The following is a 20800-nucleotide window of genomic DNA, read 5'->3' as shown; positions in this document are numbered from 1 at the left end:
CTACTTAGTTAACTTATTGAAAGGACTGACACTGAAGCTGAAGCTCCAATACTTTGGCCACCTGATGTGAAGAGCTGACTCATTGGAAAAGACCCTGATGCTGGGAAAGATTGAAGGCAAAAGGAGAAGGGGATGACAGAGGATGAGATGGTTGGATGGCATCACCAACTCAATGGACATGAGTTTGAGCAAACTCCAAGAAATGGTGAAGGACAGGGAAGCCTGGCATGCTGCAGTCCACGGGGATCACAAAGAGTCAGACATGACTGATCGACTGAACAACAATACTTTTGAGACTTGCCAATCCAGGGCTACTTCAGGACTTGGCTGCCTTAAGCCTGAGGAATCTGGAGAGACTATACTGAGGAGAAGGCACCCTTTGGTGTGAAGGAATCCAGTTTATGCTGTGGTGTTTAGTGGTATACCACCACTAAAGCAATAGCTAGACCGCCATTGATCAGGCGGCATATTGCAGGCTCTAAGAAAACCAGACAGTGATGTAGGGTAAGGTCAGGTTAGCTGAATTTTTCAACTCTTGAGGCTATCAGAAGTCCGATCAAGCCAGATTCCAGAAGCTAGCTAAATGGCAGTTAACACTAGCTGGCATTGAGCTGGAGAGTGGGGACACAATTAAAAGCAATTTCAGGTTTTACTTAAGGAGAAGGGTGGGCTGGGAAACTGGATGTCTTTTGAGGAAGAACTCTGCAAGGATTCTAGAATCCAAGGGTTGCGCAGGTGAGGAACTCAGCAGGCTGTAGATGCCGGTGAACAGACGCATCAGAAGGAGCCTGACTATACGCTGTTTTCCCTTCCTCCATCTTTATATGTCAGCCTCCATCCACAAGCATCTATAGGAGACTTTGCAACAGAGCTTCAGTAGCCTCTTGAAACAGAGGCTGTATTCTCACAGCTGGATCCAGTTAAATGTCAGGCATTTCTCAGAGTATAAAATATTCCTCCAAACACTACTTCAGGATGATATAAATGGTCAAATATGTTTAGAAAATATTACAACCATATCCTCCCCAAGGAGATTCACAATGAACACTAACACATTCAGGCTCTCAGGGGTCTTCCAGTAAAATAGCTATTTAAATTTGTTTAACTCACCTCTTTCCAAATAGATTTGAGTTGAAACTTTTTGTGGTGGTGTGTCCCTCTTATGACACTGGGTTCTAGGGAACACCAGTTTGGAGACGCTTTTCTCAAGGAACTTCAGGGCCAGTCGGGGCCTTCAGGAACAGCTGCCAGAAGGAGTGCATTCCTTCTGTCCCCTGTGGAGACGCTTCATCCAGCCTCACGTTGTGTTCAGTACAACTCCTGGGGTGCCACTCACTGAGACTACAAGGTGAATGACAGGCTTGTGTAGTCCATTTATCAGCCCCGGTCCGTTATGCATACAAGAGGCAGAAGAGTATAATCATTAAGAACAGGTTACCTAGGGACTTCCCTGGTGGTCCAGTGGTTAAGACTCCACACTCCCAATGCAGGGGGCCCGGGTTTGATCCCTGGTCAGGGAACTAGATCCCACATGCCACAATTAAGACCCAGCACAACCAAGTAGATTAAAAAAAAAAAAATATATATATATATATATATACACACACACACACACACACATACATATATAAAAAGAGAGTACGTTACCTAGGTTCCAATTCAAGCTCTTCACTTAGCCCAGACAAGATAGTTATTCCCTCTGTGATTCAATTTTCTCATATATCAAATATGGCTAGCAATAGTTTAATAGTATCCAATGTTATATATTATACAGTATACACATACTATATGTTGGTATAGTAACATGCAGTATAGTTATTTTTGTAGGCTTTTTGTAAGAAATATTAGTTATGTTTGTATAAAGCATTTAGAGTATGTTAAGTATTAGCTATTACTATTATAGTTCTTATTATCATCACATTTCTGTGTGATGGCGATCATAATGTAACTCTCATGTCAGCCACAATTGTCTATGAAATCTATAGCTTTGGACACGTTGCTTAAAAAGAATGATTACCTTCCCTTGGCATATGCCCTCCCAGTACACCTAGTCCATCTACTCCAAAGAGCAGGGATGAGCCTGTTTCCCTGTTTTGTATATGACAAGTTTATAGGAAGAGATTTTATTAATACTTGTATCAAGCTGAATCTGAAACGCCCACCAGATCATTGTAGATTTTTATGTGACTTCAGTTATATTTGATGAGAAAATGTATTTGGTGCAGGTCTGGGCATAAGGCTGGCAGATGAGCCCACATCCCTATATCATGGATTGTATCCAGCATCCCGTGGTTGACGACCACCTTCAGCTTACTCACTGCTGCCTGACTGCTCCACCTCTGGACCCTACCAATAGTCAGCTCTCAGTGCTTTGTGTACTGAACAGACGGTTAGGGCTTCCCTGGTGGCTCAGATGGTAAAGCGTCTACCTGCAATGTGGGAGACCTGAATGGCTACCCACTCCAGTACTCTTGCCTGGAAAATCCCATGGACGGAGGAGCCTGGTAGGTTTCAGTCCATGGGGTCGCTAAGAGTCTGAACCGACTGAGCGACTTCACTCCCTGAGGTCGGCAGTGGGTAGCAAACATATGCTGGTGTTTCTTCCTCTCTGTGTTCTGTCAGTTACATGATTTCCTTTCTTCTCTGTTTTTTTAAGACCAACGGAGAGAGGTCTTCACTAGATAATCAGAAAGTGCTGAGTCCTTCCTGCCCTGTCCTTTCATTTTCAAATTGAGTTGTTAACCCTGTACAGACAGCCCCAGGGACACTCCCTCTAGTCATCTGTAGACCAATATTAGAGATACAAGTTTGGATTAATTTCGAAGTTTGACTCAGATGGCCTTTGACCCTTGGCAGTCAGCATCCTAAGTTGCATTTGTCCCAGGGTCCTTTGTCACAGGCCTCCAGATGAGCTTTCAAACATATTCTGCTTCCCAGGATGGCCTCTTCCAGAGCCAAATTCCTGGAGTCTAGCAGGTATGAAAAGTTAATTTGTGCCTAGAAATGAGGAGACTGTGTCACAGAGGGATAAACAACTCACCTGGCCTGTGCAACTAGCAGTAGCAGTGAGATTTTAATTCTGGGGAGCCAGTCTCAGTTCAGATTAGACTCCCACTGTCCAAGTCTGGACTTGAAATTTAACCATGTCCGTGGGCCAAGGGCATGTCAAGTGCTGCTTTCCTTCTTTTGGTATCTTACACTTCCAGAGCACTCCTTTGGTCAAATGGGCCAACAGAAAGTAAACTAGCAAGTTTTCTAAGTCAAAAATGTGTACCTTTCCAAAGATTGGTGGCTTTACTGAAATAAAAATAGTAGGAACTGTGATGTTTCATATTAGCTTCCCAGGTAGCTCAGTGGTAAAGAATCTGCCTACCAAGCTGGAGACACAGGTTCTATCCCTAGGTTGGGAAGATCCCCTGGAGAAGGAAATGGCAACCCACTCCAGTATTCTTGCCTGGGAAATCCCATGGACAGAGGAGCCTAGTGGGCTACAGTCTATGGGGGTCACAAAGAGTCAGACACGATTTAGCAACTAAACAGCAACAACAACGTGATGTTTCATGCCACTTTTAGGAAACGGTGGAATATAAAAATATTTTGCAGAAATTTATTGAAGCAACTGCTAGTGGCTGTCTGCAGCACTTTTAAACACTTATGAAAAATGTGCACATGACTCATGAAGGAGACAGTAAGTCACATAGGAAAATAAAATGATGCCAAAGAAATAAGCAAATAAGAGCAGTTATCCAGAACTGCCTTCCTAAACGTAGGACGTTGCTGAGATTAAAATTATTAGCAAGAAAGAATGTGTGACCTCCTGAGCTGCCATAGAGTTACTCACTAGACTTGCAGTGATGTGAGGTTCACGTGAGAGAATACGTGTGAAAAATTACTTTGAAAGGGAACTCGCAAAACCATCAGTCGTTATATTTGTTTTTAACAAACTTTGGAAGGCAGAGAAGATCTGCACTGGTGGAAATGGGCACAGGCCACACGTGAGAGAGCAGAGGTGGGACAGGGAGGGGTGTGTCAGGGTGTGAAACAGGGACCATGCTGGAAATAACGCCGCCTCCATAAATGGAACACTCTGCAGACTCTGAAAGAACGAGGCTGCCCGACATATAACGTGAAACGTTTTCCGAGATGTTCTTGGAGTAGAAAAAGATGTTCTGTTCAGTAGGAAAAAAGCAAGATACAGAAAAGTGTGTATGATATGCTAACATCATTCTGTGTAAAAAAATCAAAACGCATGCACTCTCACCCACGCCTGCCTAAAGCGTCTCTGGAAAGAAAATCGCAAGCACCAGCAGCAGTAGCTCACTTTGAGGAGGGGACCTCGTGGGCCACAAGGACGTGAGAAAGAGTTTCCTTTCACTGATCCCTCTTGTATGGCTTTTGAGTTTTTTACTGTACGCATGTGCTATATATTCAAAACTAAAATTTCAAGGTTTTCCCTGCTGGCTCAGCGGTAAAGAATCCACCTGCCAATGCAGGAGACATGGGTTCGATCCCTGATCTGGGAAGATCCCACATGCCGTGCCACAACTATTGAGCCTGTGCTCTAGAGCCTGGGAGCCACAGCTACTGAGCCACTGGCCACAACTGTTGAAGCCCACGTGCCCTAGGGCCCCTCCTCTTGCAGCAAGAGAAGTCACCGCAATGAGAAACCCATGCACTGCAACTAAAGAGTAGCCCTCACTTGCCTCAACTGAAGAAAAGCCCACGCAGCTATGAAGACCAGCACAGCCAAAGATAAATAAATGAAAACCAAATTCTTGAAAAATTAAATTTGACACTAGATACAGCTAGATGAGATAAAGAAATAACTGGCAGAGGAACTCAATATAAATAAGAAATTTAGATTTCACAAGAATAGGTTGGAAGTCTCTGAGATTGTGAAATTGTATTCAATGCATTTATTCTGCTTTACTAAGTTTAGAAAACTGGGTTTTTAAAATATTGCTTCTTCCTAGGAATGTAATATTGGACAATTATCTTATAAGATCTTTGGTTTCTTCTTTTTTTTTTTTATTTTGGTCAAAGAAAGGACAGACCTGACCAATAATTTTTCCCAAGTTCTTATATATGGTTTTTATTGTTTCCTTTTATTACAATGCTTAATAATGTATATTGTTTTCTTTTTAAAAATTCTCATTAGAAAATAGCTTTTAAAATTGTGTGTATAGAGGTTTTTCTGGGGAGGGCTGGGCGGAGGGGCCGCGGGGAGCCGTGACTCCCTCGGCTCGCCTGTAAGGGCTGAGGAAGATGCTGCCCGCACGCAGAACAGGGCCAAGGTTCGGGGTGCCACACGCCCGTGCTCAGAACTTGCAGACACAGTTAAAAAGTTCTCGGGGCCTTGGGAAAAAAAAAAAAAAAAACAAGAAAAAAAAAAATTGTGTGTATAATTTCTGTCTTCACAAAGTAGTACTGAATAAATTGTTACATTAGAGTAAGCTTATTTTATAGCTCGTACTATACCATGAATAGCTATTGTCTAGCTTGTATAAAAAATCAAATGGATTCTCAGAAACTAGAGTTCAAAACTCTAAATCATTAGGTTGAGAACAATAGGAAATTGATGTCTTCAAATTATGAGATTGTTTAGACAAACCAAATTGTTTCAGGTTGGAGTGTATGCTGGTTGTAAATTATATACACAACAATGCTGACCTCAGTGGTGAAACAGGTTGAATTATGTTTTTAAGTTGTGCTACCCAAAAAATGCTACATAAATCAGTTTTTCTCAGGCTGCTAATTATTAATAAATAAGCAGTTTCCAGTGTTATTTGGAAAGCCAAATCCGCTTCTCTGTGGCCACTTCTCCCCCACATTTTCCATCCTTCCATTATTATAAGTAATGTTAAAGTGATGACAGTAACACATTCCTACATAGGTTTATAATGTGATATTTTACCAAGCTATCCCTGGAATTCTAGATTTTAAATTAGATCAAGTCAATCTGACTCAGAGTCAGCATTCACTTTGTTATTTCTCCTAAAAAGACTCCAAAAAATGACAATGATTATGGTATTCATTTACAAGAGTTTCAAAGTGTAAAATACCCAAGTACGTGTGTGTAAAGGATCCAAGGTGAGTAAGTGCAGAGTGGACCATCAGGTGATGGATTTCCCCACTCTCTGGGCCCTGCCATCTAGATCTAGGTGGATCCAGAGTCATCATGCACTTCCTGATCCACATGGAAACAAGCAGCCAGGTTGGATGTGTTTCCATGTCTTCATATGCATGTGTTCTGATCGTCCCCATCTCTGAGGAAAGCTTCTCTGTAGAGGTCAAGATTCATCTTGAAACGACAGAGAAAAATCAGAAGTTATATGCTACCCCATCCATCCTGTGGCCCTTATATTATCCCCTTCTAAAGGTAATGTTGTTGGGTAAATGCGTGAAGTTCTTGGGATGGTTTGATAGATTGTATTTTCATAGGCATCCCTTGGAGAAGGGAAAGGCTACTCACTCCAGTATTCTGGCCTGGAGAATTCCATGGACTATATAGCCCATGGAGTCGCAAAGAGTTGGACATGACTGAGCAACTTTCACTTTCGTGACTTTTACAAGTAATGCTCAGTGTATAGGAAATGTTTACATAAACAAAAAGACTTGAATGGCCCTTTTCAACATGGTTTGTCTTTTCAATTTAAAAGGTATGACGTTGGCATTGGCAGGAACATATCTATTGGTGAACTTTGCTCCAAATATAACTCAGGCTATCTCCGCAAGAACAGTACAGTATTACTTTGTTGGCTGGCAGTTCATGATCTACATGGTAAGAATTCTAAAAATTTTACTATCCCAGAAGCGATATTGTCTAGACCACTGGTACATGGAGATGTTGGAGAGCTAGTATAATCTTTTCTTCTCAGTGTTAATAACTCATTAAAATGTAAATATACTTGACCAATATTTGAAACACTAAATCAAAAATAGAAGTACCCCTGTTCCTTGGGTATTCTGTCCTTGGGGATAACTTATCACTGGAACAGTTTCCACAATTTATGGAATTTAATCCAGCAAAGTCCAGAGTCACATATTTTAGGACAACTCAAAAACACAAAACAAAACAAAAAAAAACAAAAAAAAAACCTCTCTTCCCAAGTCAAAGGAAAGTACCTTAAGATATACTTTACTTCACTGAATTTTATTTAAGGTAGGTATTCTCTTCAAAAAAGCACTCATAGAGACCCATGCAATAGGCTGTCTGAAGAGAAATTGGACAATACTGAGAGGTGGGGAAAAGAAAAAACAGAATGAGCTGATGTAGAAATTGGAAGCCACTAATTGCGATTTTTTAAAAATTTGATGCAATGACTATGTCTGGTGGGTATTAAGAAAGAATGTGATTGAAATACTTGGCCTATAACTTGTTATGGAAGTCAGTTTAGACTGGAAAATAAGAATATTCTAGGAAAGACAGGCAGGAAGAAGAAAAATTGGGTTGTCTAGATCAGCATTTAACCAAGAACTGAATTGCTAAAATAGTTGTGAATTCAATAAAAAGAATCAAGGCACACAGAATCATACATTTTTAGGGTTAGAAGTGACCTCAAAAAGCTATCGGGCCCAGTGCTCTGCCTTTAAAACAGGTTCAGTTCAGTTCAGTTCAGTCACTCAGTCGTGTCTGACTCTGCAACCCCATGGACTGCAGCACACCAGGCCTCCCTGTCCATCATCAACTACCAGATGATGACTTTACTCAAACTCATGTCCATTGAGTCGGTGATGCCATCCAACCATCTCATCCTCTGTTGTCCCCTTCTCCTCCCGCCTTCAATCTTTCCCAGCATCAGGGTCTTTTCAAATGAGTCAGCTCTTCACATAAGGTGGCCAAAGTATTGAAGTTTCAGCTTCAACATTAGTCCTGCCAATGAACACTCAGGACTGATCTCCTTTAGGATGGTCTAGTTGGATCTCCTTGCAGTCCAAGGGACTCTCAAGAGTCTTCTCCAACACCACACACAGTTCAAAAGCATCAATTCTTTGGTGCTCAGCTTTCTTTATAGGCCAACTCTCACATCCATACGTGACCACAGGAAAAAACTATAGCCTTGACTAGAAGGACCTTTGTCGGCAAAGTAATGTCTCTGCTTTTCAATATGCTGTCTAGGTTGGTCATAACTTTCCTTCCAAGGAGTAAGCATCTTTTAATTTCACGGCTGCAAAAACCATCTGCAGTGATTTTGGAGCCTAAAAAAATAAAGTCTAACACTGTTTCCACTGTTTCCCCATCTATTTGCCATGAAGTGATGGGACCAGATGCCATGATCTTCGTTTTCTGAATGTTGAGCTTTAGGCCAACTTTTTCACTCTCCTCTTTCACTTTCATCAAGGGGCTCTTTAGTTCTTCTTCACTTTCTGCCATAAGGGTGGTGTCATCTGCATATCTGAGGTTATTGATATTTCTCCCAGGAATCTTGATTCCAGCTTGTGCTTCTTCTAGCCCAGCATTTCTCATGATGTACTGTGCATATAAATTAAATAAGCAGGGTGACAATATACAGCCTTGACGTGTTCCTCTCCTGATTTGGAACCAGTCTGTTGTTCCAAGCCCAGTTCTAACTGTTGCTTCCTGACCTGCATACAGATTTCTCAAGAGGCAGGTCAGGTGGTCTGGTATTCCCATCTCTTTCAGAATTTTCCACAGTTTATTGTGATCCACACAGTCAAAGGCTTTGGCATAGTCAATAAAGCAGAAATAGATGTTTTTCTGGAACTCTCTTGCTTTTTCCATGATCCAGTGGATGTTGGCAATTTGATCTCTGGTTCCTCTGCCTTTTTGAAAACCAGCTTGAACATCTGGAAGTTCATGGTTCACATATTGCTGAAGCCTGGCTTGGAGAATTTCGAGCATTACTTTACTAGCATGTGAGATGAGTACAATTGTGCAGTTGTTTGAGCATTCTTTGGCATTGCCTTTATAAAATAGTTTAATCCTGCTTTATACCTATTATTTATGCCTGGTGTTTGCAGGGACATGGCAAACTGCTCTCAGCGTGATGTGACTCAGGATGTTACAGCAGGAACCGTAGAGTATTGCACTATTGTGTAACCGTTCCTAGCGAGGTGACCAGAAGCCTGTATATCTTACCATCTCTGATACATAGTTCTGACCACTGGGACACAAGTGTTTACAGGGCTTTTCTGTTTATATCTCCCACTCTTCTCATGTCTCTTACTCACCTAAGATCTGTTAAAAAAAAATAAATTCCTCATACACTGCTGCTGCTGCTGCTAAGTCGCTTCAGTCGTGTCCGACTCTGTGCGACCCCATAGACAGCAGCCCACTAGGCTCCTCTGTCCCTGGGATTCTCCAGGCAAGAACACTGGAGTGGGTTGCCATTTCCTTCTCCAATGCAGGACAGTGCAAAGTGAAAGTGAAGTCGCTCAGTCGTGTCCGACTCTTAGCGACCCCATGGACTGCAGCCCACCAGGCTCCTCTGTCCATGGGATTTTCCAGGCAAGAGTACTGGAGTAGGGTGCCATTGCCTTCTCCGCCTCATACACTCAGTTCAGTTCAGTTGCTCAGTCGTGTCCAACTCTTTGCAACCCCATGAATCGCAGCACGCCAGGCCTCCCTGTCCATCACCAACTCCGGGAGTTCACTCAGACTCACGTCCATCAAGTCAGTGATGCCATCCAGCCATCTCATCCTCTGTCGTCCCCTTCTCCTCCTGCCCCCAATCCCTCCCAGCATCAGAGTCTTTTCCAATGAGTCACCTCTTCGCATGAGGTGGCCAAAGTACTGGAGTTTCAGCTTCAGCATCATTCCCTCCAAAGAAATCCCAGGGCTGATCTCCTTCAGAATGGACTGGTTGGATCTCCTTGCAGTCCAAGGGACTCTCAAGAGTCTTCTCCAACACCACATTTCAAAGGCATCAATTCTTTGGCACTCAGCCTTCTTCACAGTCCAACTCTCACATCCATACATGGACACTGGAAAAATCATAGCCTTGACTAGACGGACCTTTGTTGGCAAAGTAATGTCTTTGCTTTTCAATATGCTATCTAGGCTGGTCATAACTTTCCTTCCAAGGAGTAAGCGTCTTTTAATTTCATGGCTGCAGTGATTTTGGAGCCCAAAAAAATAAAGTCTGACACCGTTTCCACTGTTTCCCCATCTATTTCCCATGAAGTGATAGGACCGGATGCCATGATCTTCGTTTTCTGAATGTTGAGCTTTAAGCCAACTTTTTCACTCTCCACTTTCACTTTCATCAAGAGGCTTTTGAGTTCCTCTTCACTTTCTGCCATAAGGGTGGTGTCATCTGCATATCTGAGGTTATTGATATTTCTCCCGGCAATCTTGATTCCAGCTTGTGTTTCTTCCAGTCCAGCGTTTCTCATGATATACTCTGCATATAAGTTAAATAAGCAGGGTGACAATATACAGCCTTGACGTACTCCTTTTCCTATTTGGAACCAGTCTGTTGTTCCAAGCCCAGTTCTAACTGTTGCTTCCTGACCTGCATACAGATTTCTCAAGAGGCAGGTCAGATGGTCTGGTATTCCCATCTCTTTCAGAATTTTCCACAGTTTATTGTGATCCACACAGTCAAAGGCTTTGGCATAGTCAATAAAGCAGAAATAGATGTTTTTCTGGAACTCTCTTGCTTTTTCCATGATCCAGCAGATGTTGGCAATTTGATCTCTGGTTCCTCTGCCTTTTCTAAAACCAGCTTGAACATTAGGAAGTTCATGGTTCATGTACTGCTGAAGCCTAGCTTGGAGAATTTCGAGCATTACTTTACTAGCATGTGAGATGAGTGCAATTGTGCGATAGTTTGAGCATTCTTTGGCATTGCCTTTCTTTAGGATTGGAATGAAAACCGACCTTTTCCAGTCTTGTGGCCACTGCTGAGTTTTCCAAATTTGCTGGCATATTGAGGGCAGCACTTTCACAGCATCATCTTTTAGGATTTGAAATAGCTCAACTGGAATTGCATCACCTCCACTAGCTTTGTTCATAGTGATGCTTCCTAAGGCCCACTTGACTTCACATTCCAGGATGTCTGGCTCTAGGTCAGTGATCACACCTTCGTGATTATCTGGGTCATGAAGATCTTTTTTGTACAGTTCTTCTGTGTATTCTTGCCACCTCTTCTTAATATCTTCTGCTTCTGTTAGGCCCATACCATTGCTGTCCTTTATCGAGCCCATCTTTGCATGAAATGTCCCCTTGGTATCTCTGATTTTCTTGAAGAGATCTCTAGTCTTTCCCATTCTGTTGTTTTCCTCTATTTCTTTGCATTGATCACTGAGGAAGGCTTTCTTATCTCTTCTTGCTATTCTTTGGAACTCTGCATTCAGATGCTTATATCTTTCCTTTTCTCCTTTCCTTTTCACTTCTCTTCTTTTCACAGCTATTTGTAAGGCCTCCCCAGACAGCCATTTTGCTTTTTTGCATTTCTTTTCCATGGGGATGGTCTTGATCCCTGTCTCCTGTACAATGTCACGGACCTCATTCCATAGTTCATCAGGCACTCTATCTATCAGATCTAGGCCCTTAAATCTATTTCTCATTTCCACTGTATAATCATAAGGGATTTGATTTAGGTCATACCCGAATGGTCTAGTGCTTTTCCCTACTTTCTTCAATTTAAGTCTGAATTTGGTAATAAGGAGTTCATGATCTGAGCCACAGTCAGCTCCTGGTCTTGTTTTTGCTGACTGTATAGAGCTTCTCCATCTTTGGCTGCAAAGAATATAATCAGTCTGATTTGGTGTTGACCATCTGGTGATGTCCATGTGTAGAGTCTTCTTTTGTGTTGTTGGAAGAGGGTGTTTGTTATGACCAGTGCATTTTCTTGGCAAAACTCTATTAGTCCTTGCCCTGCTTCATTCTGTATTCCAAGGCCAAATTTGCCTGTTACTCCAGGTGTTTCTTGACTTCCTACTTTTGCATTCCAGTCCCCTATAATTAAAAGGACATCTTTTTTGGGTGTTAGTTCTAAAAGGTCTTGTAGGTCTTAATAGAACCGTTCAACTTCAGCTTCTTCAGCGTTACTGGTTGGGGCATAGACTTGGATTACTGTGATATTGAATGGTTTGCCTTGGAAACGAACAGAGATCATTCTGTCGTTTTTGAGATTGCATCCAAGTACTGCATTTCAAACTCTTTTGTTGACCATGATGGCTACTCCATTTCTTCTGAGGGATTCCTGCCTGCAGTAGTAGATATAATGGTCATCTGAGTTAAATTCACCCATTCCAGTCCATTTGAGTTCGCTGATTCCTAGAATGTCGACATTCACTCTTGCCGTCTCGTTTGACCACTTCCAATTTGCCTTGATTCACGGACCTGACATTCCAGGTTCCTATGCAATATTGCTGTTTACAGCATCGGACCTTGCTTCTATCACCAGTCACATCCACAACTGGGTATTGTTTTTGCTTTGGCTCCATCCCTTCATTCTTTCTGGAGTTATTTCTCCACTGATCTCCAGTAGCATATTGGGCACCTACTGACCTGGGGAGTCCCTCTTTCAGTATCCTATCATTTTGCCTTTTCATACTGTTCATGGGGTTCTCAAGGCAAGAATACTGAAGTGGTTTGCCATTCCCTTCTCCAGTGGACCACATTCTGTCAGATCTCACCACCATGACCCGCCTGTCTTGGGTTGCCCCACTGGCATGGCTTAGTTTCATTGAGTTAGACAAGGCTGTGGTCCTAGTGTGATTAGATTGACTAGTTTTCTATGAGTATGGTTTCAGTGTGTCTGCCCTCTGCTGCCCTCTTGCAACACCTACCGTCTTACTTGGGTTTCTCTTACCTTGGGTGTGGGGTATCTATTCACGGCTGCTCCAGCAAGGCGCAGCTGCTGCTCCTTACCTTGGACGAGGGGTATCTCCTCACCGCCACCCTTCCTGACCTTCAACGTGGGATAGCTCCTCTAGGCCCTCCTGCACCCACGCAGCCACCGCTCCTTGGACATGGGGTTGGCCCTCCCTACCGCCGCCCCTGGCCTTGGGCATGGGGTTGGTCCTCCTGGCCAATGCCCCTGACCTTGGACTTGTGTAGCTCTTCTCAGCCGTTCCTGCACCGTTGCAGCCTGGCACTCTCGGCCGCTGCCTCGACCTCGGATGTGGGGTAACTCCTCTTGGCCACCGCCCTTCGGGCATGGGGTTCTCCCGGCTTCTGCCCCTGACCTCGGATGTGGGGTAGCTCCTCTCGGCCACACTTAGTGCTCTGGTTGCAGCTGCCCACCTCATACACTACACACCCTTTAATAAACTAACCGATTTCCCCTCTAAACACCACCAAAAATGTATTCCCCTCTACCCTCTCAGCTCCCAGTCACTCCTCACTCATCATAATGTGGTAGATCCCTCCCCAAGAATTGCTGGATGGAGGTGCTGCGTTGGTCGTGATCCTTCTTGCCTCTTGTGCAGCGTTTTCTGACAGCCCACTCTCTTCTCCTGGCATCGCTCTTGTCCCGGGCTTCTTCAGTTTGTTTTCCCTGTTTCTCTTCCTCTTGTCTGAGCAGTCCATCCCAGGCTCTTGGTGGGCACCTCCTCCCCTTCAACATCCTCTTATCTTTCCATGCTGCACAACCCTTCCAGGGTTTTCTGGAGTGATCTCATTGCCTACTCCACCACCATCATTCTTTAGAAAGACTTTCAAATCCAGACTTGCATCTCCTTCTCAGATCTCTCCTGACCCCAAAGCTATGTTTTCATCTGTCCGCTTATTACCACCGATTCAATGAGTTTGAGCAAACTCCGGGAGAGAGTGAAGGACAGCGAAGCCTGGCATGTTACATTCCAAGGGGTCTCGAAGAGTCAGACACGACTGAGGGGATGAACTACAGCAACTTATTCCTTATTCCTTTTTGGATATCCCATAGAGTCTGCAGGACTAACATCTCAAAAACTGAACTCAATATCTTCTCCCCTAAACTCCCTCCTCTCTTAAATTGGAAGGTTCCCCTTACCCCCATCCTCCAGCAAACTTTAGGAGTGGGCTTTCCAATTCAGAGTAGGCTTCCTCAGGTCTATCGTACTTTGTCCCCCCTTCCGTCTTTTATCTTCCTACTTTCCACTGTACCCAGTCCTTTAACTATTAAAGCTTTCATTAATCATATCTAAGCACTAGAAGGACTCTGAGTATTTCGTGATAGTCTAGACTTGAAGTCCTACCAACACATTATTATTCTTTGCCTACAGGCAAAACAAATTCTTCATCCGGTAAGAAAAGGGTCACAGAGTCTGTAACCAGAAAATTAAAAGCCTGCACTGAATCCTTTGGAGATTAAAGATGCATCAAGACTTATTTCCTGGAATAAACAGCATTGTTTGATGATGATGTATTTTATATTGTTTTAGTACCAGAGAAAACATTTTAAAAGAACAAAACTACTTTTTTAAGCCTTATAATTCCACAAAAATGTACGCTGAAGTAATTGCATTTTTCTGTTTTCCAAAGGTAAATCTTAAGTTAATTTATTCACAAATTCATCCAACTAATTTAGTCACCTAGAATATAGAGGAGAATTCCTGAAGCAGGAATTTTACAGTCCTGGGAGAGACTCATATTTCTGTAAAACAATGAAAGTATATTTGAAAATAAATGTCACCAAAAATGCAAATAATTACAGATATTTATAAGACAGCATAAAATGAACCTTAAATAGAGTCACCTTTGAATAACAATATTGGCATTAGACTCTTAGGGGAATAGATCGATATTATCTTAGTTTATCTCAGTTTGGAATTTAATCCATTATATGTTACATCTCTAAAGACTCTAGAAGTTATCAATTATATAGTAAGATCTTGACTTGAAGTTTGGTTTTAAGTCTGTTAACATGTACATGATTAATATTTAATCCTTCATCGTGCCAGGTTCTGTACTTTTTCTGCAAACCATGATTGCAGAGATCATAATGATAGTAATTAAGGCAATTCTTTGAAGAAACGTTCATCTAACTGTTTTTATATTGCATATTATTTATATGGTGGTTGTATTATATCTTGTATTTGTATATTACACCAAGTATAAATACAACACCTGAACTGCCTTTTGAGACTGATCAAATAAGCAGTAAAATGAATGACAATATTTTACAATCTAAACAAATTTTACATATCTCAAAAGGGGATTGTAAAGTCATATTATCGGAGAAGGCAATGGCACCCCACTCCAGAACTCTTGCCTGGAAAATCCCATGGGTGGAGGAGCCTGGTGGGCTGCAGTCCATGGGGTCGTGAAGAGTCGGACACGACTGAGCGACTTCACTTTCACTTTTCACTGTCCTGCATTGGAGAAGGAAATGGCAACCCACTCCAGTGTTCTTGCCTGGAGAATCCCAGGAACTAGGGGAGCCTGGTGGGCTGCCATCTATGGGGTCTCACAGAGTCGGACACGACTGAAGCGATGTAGCAGCAGCAGCAGCAAAGTCATATTATAGACCAGCTAAGGGCATCTCCTTTAATCATGTGTTTAGCTGTCTCAGGTCAATATCCATCTTCCCTTTAAGGATTACATGAAGTGGAAGCCTCAGAAACAAGGCCCAACCTCTGAGCTGGGACTCTTTGGGGAAGGAAGACAATTTGAGAAGCCTGGTGTCTACTACTCAGAGAGGAATGAAATGTCCTTTGCTCATCCACTAAAACTTACTTTCCCACCTGGTGCTTGCCAAAAAGCAAAAATCAATCAGGTTTTCAAGGTCAAACTAGCTTGGAGAGATGCTGTGAAACATACGTGGCCCCCTGAGAAATTCATCATTTCCGTTAGCACGTTAAAAACTAGAAGTCCTTTAGGGAAGAGTTAGATTTAACCTTGTTAATCCTGCCCTGCCCAGGCTTATTTGACCACGAGGCCCTTTTCTCAATGGGCCTTTTGTTGAATAGCAACTATGAATACCTCGGCAGAACCCACATGAGGGGCCGTAGCTCTGAGTCTCAGTTACTCTGTGTTCTTTGGCAGGCTTGATTGTGGCTGGCTAATTTTTTTTTTTTTTTTTTTGCATACCCAGATTTCCCCACAGACTATTCTCCTTCACAAAATAATCTGCATGGTGCTCATTTTCTCTCCACCAGAAAAAAAATAAGCAGAAGCAGGGGCCCAGCCAGTCATTTGGTGTGATTTTCTACCCCAAAGCCCATTATTAAGTCAGCCTTTCCGGCAAAAGCTGCTTCAACCCACCAGCAGGTGTTAAAACCTGAAAGGAGAAAACTCTGTTTGTGTAAGCCCTCTGTGTCTGGTGCATGAGGTTCACCTGCTTGGTTGTCTGAATGTAAGAAGCACTCACAGGTCTGCACTCAGACCCACTTCTGCAGCCGAGGTCACCAACCTCACTGAGCAGGTTGAGCCCTGTGCCCGCTCCGACCATGTTGCGTCCTTCACCCGGGCTGCAAGCAGCCCTAGACATTGGCAGATGGGGAAGCCCAAGTAGCGAGGTTCAGTAACTTGTCTGAGGTCACATAAACACTAAGTGAAAGAGCCAGAATTCAAAACCAGGTGGACCACTTCTGGGGTACACGCTCCAATTCATTCCCCACCCACCTCTCCATGCAGAATCGATACAGGCTGACCTCCAAGCATCAGACCTTTTTCCAGACTGGGCTTTAGAGAGAATCTTTGCAGAGCCCATTTCTTTTGGACAAGGACACTATATCAAAAGCTACACTTTCAGAGAGAACTTGAGAAGATGAGATGACTGCAGGCTCGGAATTTGGTACTGGGAGTGGGGTTTCCAGTGGTGAAATGTTGTGTATCTCTCTTGTCACACCATCCCATGGACTGCCAGTGCTCTTTTTGCCACTGAAAACAAAGTGATTGTTATTGTTGTTGTTGAGTCGTTAAGTTGTATCTACTCTTTGTGACCCCATGGATTGCAGCACACCAGACTCCTCTGTCCTTCACTATCCTCCCAGAGTTTGCTCAAATTCATGTCCGTTGAGTTGGTGATGTTAGCTAACCACCTCATCCTCTGCCGAAAACAGGGTGAGGAGTGCCTTTAAATTCAATTAGAGAATGAATCCAGAAAACCCAGAATCAATTCAGAAAACTCATCCTGAAGATTTTGTTCCTCTGGAAAGACTTCAAGTACCCAAACCTGAATTAGTTTCCTATGTTTCCTATAACCAACTGTCACACAATTTAGTGGCTTAAAACAATGCGATTTTATTTTCTTAACAGTTTTGAAAGTCAGAGATTCAACATGGGTCTCATGGACTAAAATCAAGATATTGGCAGAGCTGTATTCCTTGCTAGCGCCCCTGGGGAAGAATCTGTTTCCTTGCCTTTTCCAACTTCTAGAGGCGGCCAGCATTCCTTGACTTGGGTCTTTCTCATGTTACATCTCTCTCTGACCGCAGCTGGGAAGGTTCTCTGCTTTTAAGGACCCTTGTGACTACTCTGGGCCCACTTGGACAATCCAGGATAATCTCTGCATCTCAAGGTCCATAGCCTTAATCATGTCTGGGAAGCCCCTTTGCTGTGTAATATAACATGCACACAAGTTCCAGAGACCAGGGCATGGACATCTTGAGATGGGGTGGGACATTACCCTACCTACCAGTGGAAACCCCTCTGAGCCTTGGTATCCTTATCTGTAAAATGAGGATAATAGTAGCACCCACCTTCTGAGACGGTTGTGAGAATTAAATGAATTTGTACAAGTAAAGCATGTGGAGAGCGTGCACCCTGTGCTGTTATTACTTCTGGCCTCTGAGATAGCAGTGAGCAAAGCTGCTTCTTCTGGGTTGCAGCAACCTGCAGAAGTCACAGCTTCTTTAATACTGAATTTTTGTTCAGAGAGGAGGGAAAATGTTACTAAGAAAAAAATTAACATTAACTCATGCGGCTTGGATATCTTACTCCTGGGAGCTCTGTGATCTCTTGCCACAGGACAGAACCCAGGGGCAAATAACAGTCATTCTGTGAATAACAGAAACTCATATTTTATTGATCTGAAATCATAGAGATGAAGTTTGCAAAAAAAGTCACATGTGATTTTTTAAACTGATAGCTACCAAAATCCCCCGCAAAAAAATAATCGGCATGCTAACAGGTTGAGCTAACATGCTCTATGCCTTGGTGTAGGAATGGCTGCCTTCCCTCCAGCCACAAATACCATGATCCCAAAGGCTGCTGGGAGCTGTCTGTAACTGCGTCACGTGAGAAATGGACTCCTCTGGTTGAGGGGAGACCAAGCTGAGAGGGATGTTTCGGTTTTCATGGCAGCTTTCGGGAAGGTGAAGAGATAAGAGTTGAAAAGATTTTGTAGCACAACCTGATTAAATTAAAGGTCTGGCAAATAAGTCCTATAAGAAAAAGTTAAAATAATTGGTTTCATTTGCCAGGAAAAAGACAAGACTAAGGGATGAGTTAATCTTCCGTATTAGATGAAAAGGTTTTAAGTGAGAAAGATATGATCCTGCTGCTTTCCATACCCACAGAGGATTAAAGGGAGAAACAAAGCAATGGGTGAAACCTTGAGTTGGAACAAGAGACATTTGTGTTTATTTAGAAAAGACTCCATGAGTAAAATGCAATCCTGAAAGTAGTGAAATCCCCAACTGCCGGGGTCCAGCCCCGGCTGATCCAGGGTATTAGAAGGAGAGACGGCTTCAGCGACCTATTTATTTAAATATTCATTAAAGATATAAAGAGTAATAGAATGAGGATAGCTCAGTAGGAAAATTCAGTGGAGAAAAGAGGCTGAGTAGCTTGGTTTACGCGGAAAATCAATATAACCTGTGACACCAGGTTAGCTCTGACCACGGAGGCCGCAGGCACCCTCTTGAATAGCGGAAGGTGCCCCACCTTAGACACCTTCTCTAGTGGGTCTTAGAAGCCCAGGCAAATAAATGGTCGCAGAGGACCTTCGCGCTCCAGATGGAGACTCAGCTGGAAATTGAGGAGGAGAATGACATGGGGAGACCAAGCTTTGGTGAGCAAGGCCCGTAGCTTTATTTTCAACGGGGGGTTTTTATACCCTAAGTTACACATAGAGGATAATAGGGGATGCCAAGTCAGCAGTCTTTGATCCTTATCAAAACCAGGGTTTCTTTCCTGCAAATTTATCGTATACAAATGGTTTAGGTGATTTACATCATCTTCTGGCCAGAAGGCCTATTAACATTTTATGACTCTTGACAAAGACTTGTTTTCTCTAATTATTTTAAGGTTTGGCACCATCTTCCGAAGGTGTTAGATAAAATTGCATTCCTATAAGGCGGATGTGTAATGGGTTTACAACAAAGGAAAGAATTTATTACCTTAAGGATATAAAGTCGCTAACACTAAGGCCACTACTTATTTTTTCTACATACCAACTATATTAATTAATACATATTCAAGGATACAATACAGGGGATGTGAAAACTTGGCAACAAGCATTGGTTCATCAATGAAATCTTTTACTAGTTTTAATCTGACAGTTTCTAACTCTCTGAGAGGCTCTAAGCTATTTGAATATCTTAAGCTTCCCATGCCCCTCGAGGCTGGGAGACTGTAAACAATCGTATGCATAGCTGTAGGAGTCCGGGTAAACTTGTCAGGCGAGTTAGAGAGCTATCTGAGGGGTTTGGATTTAAACACTCTTAATTGCCCAGGAACTTTATTAATTGGAGCTGTAAGTTAACTCTTTGACAGAGAGAGCGAGATGGTGGTGGGGGACAGCCCCCAGTAAAGTCAGAGGTGAGAGCACAAAGCAATAAAGTAGGCAGACTCTGGTTTTGGGGGGTAGATGCTCGAGAATATCCGGGGGGACTCCCGAGGCTCGATCCCGCCTTTGCGTATGCCGAGCCTCCTTCCTCATGACCTTTGTCACGAGTGGAATGCCTCACCGGCTCCTGGCACCCAACTCTCATCATTTTTAAGAAAAAAAAAAAAAAACTAGTGCTGATATTTTTACGTGTCCAATGTAAACATTCATATTTATAATTTCAGTCCAGAGATACTGTCTCTTTGGGAGAAAGAAAAGAGCTTTGCTTCAGGTATCTTGTTGTGGTTGATCAGTCGCTAAGTCATATCTGACTCTTCGTGACCTCATGGACTGCAGCACACCAGGTTTCCCTGTCCTTCACTATCTCCCTGAGTTTGCTCAAATTGTGTCAGTGATGCCATCCAACCATCTCATTCTCTGTCACCCCCTTCTCCTCCTGCTCTCAATCTTTCCCAGCCTCACTGTCTTTTCACTGAGTCAGCTCTTCGCATCAGGTGGCCAAACTATTGGAGCTTCAACATCAATCCTCCCAATGAATATTCAGGATTGATTTCCTTTAGGATTGACTGGTTTGATCTCCTTGTTGTCCAAGGGACTCCCAAGAGTCTTCTCAGCACCACAGTTCAAAAGCATCAATTCTTCAGTGCTCAGCCTTCTTTATGACCCGACTCTCATACTTGTACATGACTACTGGAAAAACCATAGCTTTGACTGTAAGCACCTTTGTCGGCAAAGTGATGTCTCTGCTTTTTAATATACTGCCTAGTTTTATCATAGCTTTCCTTCCAAGGAACGGTCACCATTCGCAGTGATTTTGGAGCCTGAGAAAATAAAAGTCTGTCACTGTTTCCACTTTTTCCCCATCTATTTGCCATGAAATGATGGGACAGGATGCCATGATCTTAGCTTTTTGAATGTTGAGTTTTAAGCCAGTTTTTTCACTCTCCTCTTTCAACTTCCTCAAGAGGCTATTTAGCTCCTCTTCAAGTTTTTCCCATTAGAGTGGTATCATCTGCATATCTGAGGTTGTTGATATTTCTCCTGGCAGTCTTGATTCCAGCTTGTGATTCACCCAGTCTGGCATTTCATATGATGTACTCTGCATATAAGTTAAA

At 42.9% G+C, this 20800-nt stretch overlaps 1 protein-coding gene across 3 annotated transcripts in view; it reads left to right on the top strand.

Annotated features, from left to right (window-relative positions):
* Positions 1–20800, top strand: part of NIPAL2 (NIPA like domain containing 2) — a 93322-nt gene that overhangs the window by 49757 nt on the left and 22765 nt on the right. For 2 of the 3 annotated variants that reach the window (XM_070383021.1, XM_070383023.1), the window contains exon 5: positions 6660–6781. The exons of the other annotated variant lie outside the window; for it this stretch is intronic. In XM_070383021.1, coding sequence (XP_070239122.1) covers positions 6660–6781 — 122 coding nt within the window. The remainder of the gene's footprint in view (positions 1–6659; positions 6782–20800) is intronic. 3 annotated transcript variants of the gene reach the window in all.

This window comes from Bos mutus, chromosome 14 (genome assembly GCF_027580195.1).
Source record: "Bos mutus isolate GX-2022 chromosome 14, NWIPB_WYAK_1.1, whole genome shotgun sequence".
Classification (NCBI taxonomy): Eukaryota; Metazoa; Chordata; class Mammalia; order Artiodactyla; family Bovidae; genus Bos; species Bos mutus.
Note: the sequence above shows the minus strand (reverse complement) of the source record. Positions and strands in the feature narration are given on the sequence as shown.